This window comes from Oreochromis niloticus, linkage group LG14 (assembly GCF_001858045.2).
Source record: "Oreochromis niloticus isolate F11D_XX linkage group LG14, O_niloticus_UMD_NMBU, whole genome shotgun sequence".
Taxonomy (NCBI): Eukaryota; Metazoa; Chordata; class Actinopteri; order Cichliformes; family Cichlidae; genus Oreochromis; species Oreochromis niloticus.
The window spans coordinates 38825742-38829932 of record NC_031979.2 but is presented as its reverse complement, the minus strand read 5'-3'; the positions used below and the strand labels follow the sequence as shown (position 1 = coordinate 38829932).

The following is a 4191-nucleotide window of genomic DNA, read 5'->3' as shown; positions in this document are numbered from 1 at the left end:
ACAAACTGCAGTGTACTGTTTGAACTTAGCATCAGTGCTTCAGCATTAGAGCATCAACACACTGATGCTCATACACACTGTATTGTTTACATTTTCACTTAGTGTGTCTGTTATTGTGTCCATGTGTTCTGTGATATTCAGTTGGTCACACCAACAGGGTTTCAAAGTGGTTGCGTCACACAGAGAGCATTAAAGTGCTGAGTCAGCTCAGCAGGGACAGGTGGATGGAGGAATGGATGGAGGTGGATCTGGGTTTGACACCATCAGCCTGCAATCAAGACACAGTCAGAAAGTAAAACCTGCTCATGTATTTCCATTCAGGGACAATTAGGTAACCTCTGACTCTTTATAAATAATGTTTCAGAAAGATCTTCATTCTTCTTTATATGCAGCAGAGAGTTCCCGTACTCTAATATTTCTACTGACTGTCCTCTCTAGAAAACTAAACCACTGAACCTGACTGAGGAACCGGCTGGTTTTTCACTGAACCCTGTGATTGATCTACGTGTGCTTTCAGTGTCGTCTTCAATGTGAACCCTGAGAACTCTGAGAGGACAGATGAGCTGCCTCGGCTTTGAGTGAGGTTTGTTTGCTGTGATCATTTGTGCTGCTCGTGTGTTTTTCACTAACAGGTGATGGTGAGCCGGTTCAAACTTTCCATGCAGTGGAAAGCACACCGTCTGGGTCTCCTGTTTATCAGATATTTGGTGCTTCCTAACTGTTGTTATTTGAATATTAAACATACTAAAGTTGACCTTTGAGTCAAAGGCGAGGTTGAAAAAGACCTACAAGAATGGTGAGAAGTGAAGAGGGGAGGGAGGGCTCCACTGACATGAAATAGCTGAGAGTCTGAACCGCAAGTAGAATTATAATGTGAAAAACACTGACTACAGAGTAAGGAAAGAGTGAGGTGGAAATCGTACAGCTGTGTAATGAAGCTTTTTCCTGCTTGATTTCATAAATCCTTTAACATTTGTAGGTTCAGCTTCCAATATTTATCTCATGGATAAAGTTTATGTACATAATTATGAATAAGAAAATAGTCCATGTGAAAATGGTGAAGGAGCTACTTGATTCAAGAAGTATCTGACACACAGAAACAGCTTTAACTTTTGTTCGTTGTAGATGGTCCTTGAGCCACATTCATGGATTTCAGAATTTTTTGGACGGTTTGACAAATATCAGTGGACACACACATAAAACATGGCACACCCTCTCTGTTTAGAAGACATCAATGTGTGTAAAGATGACTGTTGTATGTATCACACTTTCATGCAAGAGGCCTAAACAGTGACACTGGTGTTGCAGCAGTTTGTAGTTCATGGCAGCGTTGGGACTGTGGTTCCTCGGTTGTTTCTAAAGAGCTTAACGAACTTCCTCTTATCTGTGAGTGAGAGTTTCTACTTTCCCATTGCTCTGAGTATTGGTCAGTCTACTGTGTGCTGTTAAACAAATCCTTTTTAAGCTGCAAAGAGAAACTACAAGCTGTATTCTATAAAAAGTGGTTATCCTTCAGTTAGCCAACCCCAGAAGGTTGCAGTGTCAACAGAACACAGAGTCTGTGTCTGTGTCTCCATCTGTCTCTATTAATTCTTTCAATTTGTATTAAAACATTGTGAATTATTTCGATTTTCTGTCTCATTTCAGCCTGATCCAGCTAAAAACTACAAGGTTTAGGAGGAGATGGAGATGGAGGCAGTGAAGGAGAACATCTCCTCACACAAATATTTCTTCCTGGTTGGCTTTAGTGAACTCGGAGAGCTGAGGCCGTTCCTCTTCATCCCGTTCTCCGTCATGTTTGTTGTGTCACTGTTTGCTAACTCCCTGCTGGTGTACGTGATCGTTTCACAGAGAAGCCTCCACTCGCCGATGTACATCCTGATTGCCAGCATGGCATGCATTGACCTCAGCCTCCCTGTATTCTTTGTTCCCCACATGCTGCTGAGCTTCCTGTTTGACTGGAGGGGGATCTCTTTGGGTGCCTGCCTTGTTCAGATGTATTTCGTTCACTTGTTAGGAGCCTTTCAGTCCACTCTGCTGCTGTGGATGGCTCTGGATCGTTACTTTGCCATCTGCACACCACTCTACTATCAAGAACAAATGGCTTTTGAAAGATTTCTTAAATTTGTGATCCCACTTTTTATCAGAAATATGTTTGTTGTCTTGGTGGTGGTCAGTCTGGCTGGAAAATTGCCATTCTGTCTGAGAAATGTGATAAACCACTGCTTCTGTGAGCACATGGCCTTGGTGGAGTTGGCCTGTGGAAGCACCATCATTAACAGCCTGGTGGGGTTGATCTCAGTGATCTCTGTCCCTGTGACTGACTTCTTCCTCATCACTGCCTCTTACACAGTCATATTCAGCTCTGTGTTGAGCTCAGGAAAGTCAAGTGCCAAAGCTCTTCACACCTGTGTTACACACATCGTAGTCATGACTGTTAGTCTGACCATCGTACTCACAGCTTTCCTGTCATATCGAATAAGGAACGGCATCCCTTCAGCCATTAGGATTTTCTTCAGCATTATGTACCTGTTCTTTCCAAGCTGTTTCAACCCGATCATCTACGGCATCAGAACTACCGAGATCCGACAGCACATCCTCAATACACTGAAAATCTGACCTATATTTTTTTCAGAGCAAATATACATATTTCATCAACTTAGAAATGTATGTAAAGTTTCTTTATATTTATTAAACACATACTTGGAATCATGTAATAAAATATGATCCCTTATATTGTAGTATACATATTTGTAGTTCATTTTATTTTGTATGGTATGTATTTGACAATCAGATACTGAGAAGAACATTACCATGTAGATATTAACTATGACTATAATATAACAGGTGAATAAATCAGAAAAAAAAAAACGGTTTAAAGAAATGCCATGTGTCTGCATGCCTGATTTTAGAGACGCTGGCACTCAGAATGGTGTAGTACAGCGATACAGTCACTAGGTGTCAGTGTGCTGCCATCACATCTGCTATGTATCCTCCACCACTCAGATAAAACGTTACACTCAAGCAGTGTATCTACTCTGGTCAAATAAATCCCCACTTTGTACTGATGTCCAAAATTTTTCCCTTTTTATTTTCTCTCACAATCATGAAGCACCGTGAAAACTTGAACTATAAAAAGTAATTTTAATAGTACATATGACATCCATCTCAGACATATATATCTTTTAACAAAGTGCACAAGAGCTCAAAAAAATTAACCAGCATAATTTCACTGTGTACACCTTGTCGAGGAGCAGTAGAAAAGTTGTTTTATCGTTCTGTCGTAACTCTCGTGCTCACAACTTCTGGTTCCTGTGACTCATGGAGGAGGAGACTACTCCACAATCATCATCATCATTCCTTTGTAAGAAAAAAATGTATCATTGGACTCGTAAATTATCTTTTTCCACTATAAGTGTACACAAACATGAACACTAAATAAAAAGAAAAATCTGAAATCAATGTGACGATCATACTGGCTTCTGGTATTGTCTGTTGTTCTGGCAACCCACTCAATCACATTTTAGCGTCAGCTTCACTTAGTTTCTCCACCTTTCTGAGAGATATTTAGAAGATCAGGACATCCATCAGGTCTCAGAAGTCAGATCTCAGAAAAGAGCCATTAGGTTTAAGTTCTCAGGAAAAAAAGCCATCAGGTCTAAGGTCTCAGAAAAAATGCCAGTTCTCGGGTCTCAGAAAAAAAATGTCATGTCTCTAGTCTCAGAAAAAAGGCTTGAGGTCTCAGGTCTCAGAAGTAAGCCGTCAGGTCTCAGAAAAAAAAATGCAGTCAGGTCTCAGAGCACAAGCTATTACACAGAGAGAAGCTTCCTGCAGGTGGTGCTGTTTTCAGGTCCCAGCCAAATAGGTTTCCAATTATGTCATCAACGTGTGAAAGTGAAAGAACAAAGAATTCTGCCACAGCATTTGAATGTTTTTTGTTGCTTTTTTTGGTTTTTTTGTCATTTCAGTCCACACTCCACACCAGTTGGTGGCGGTAATCCACCATTTTGCTGTTTACCAACAGCCAATAAACAATATAAAGGAGAAGAATTATACCACAGTTCAGGCTCATAACGACACAAGGCAAGTTTAACTTCCCTTTTCCCTTTTGTCAGTACTTTTGCCATAGTTGTGTTATATTAAGTTGCGGTTAGGTTGTGAAAGTTACACAATGCATATCAGAGAAGGAAA

The 4191-nt window shown here is 40.5% G+C and overlaps 1 protein-coding gene across 1 annotated transcript; it reads left to right on the top strand.

Annotated features, from left to right (window-relative positions):
- The first annotated feature begins 337 nt into the window (after positions 1-337).
- Positions 338-2619, top strand: LOC100704315 (olfactory receptor 52K1-like). The gene is made up of 2 exons (XM_019367463.2): positions 338-583; positions 1648-2619. Exon 2 carries the CDS (start codon positions 1684-1686, stop codon positions 2617-2619), a length of 936 nt encoding a protein of 311 aa, XP_019223008.1. The 5' UTR covers positions 338-583; positions 1648-1683.
- The last annotated feature ends 1572 nt before the right edge of the window (positions 2620-4191 follow it).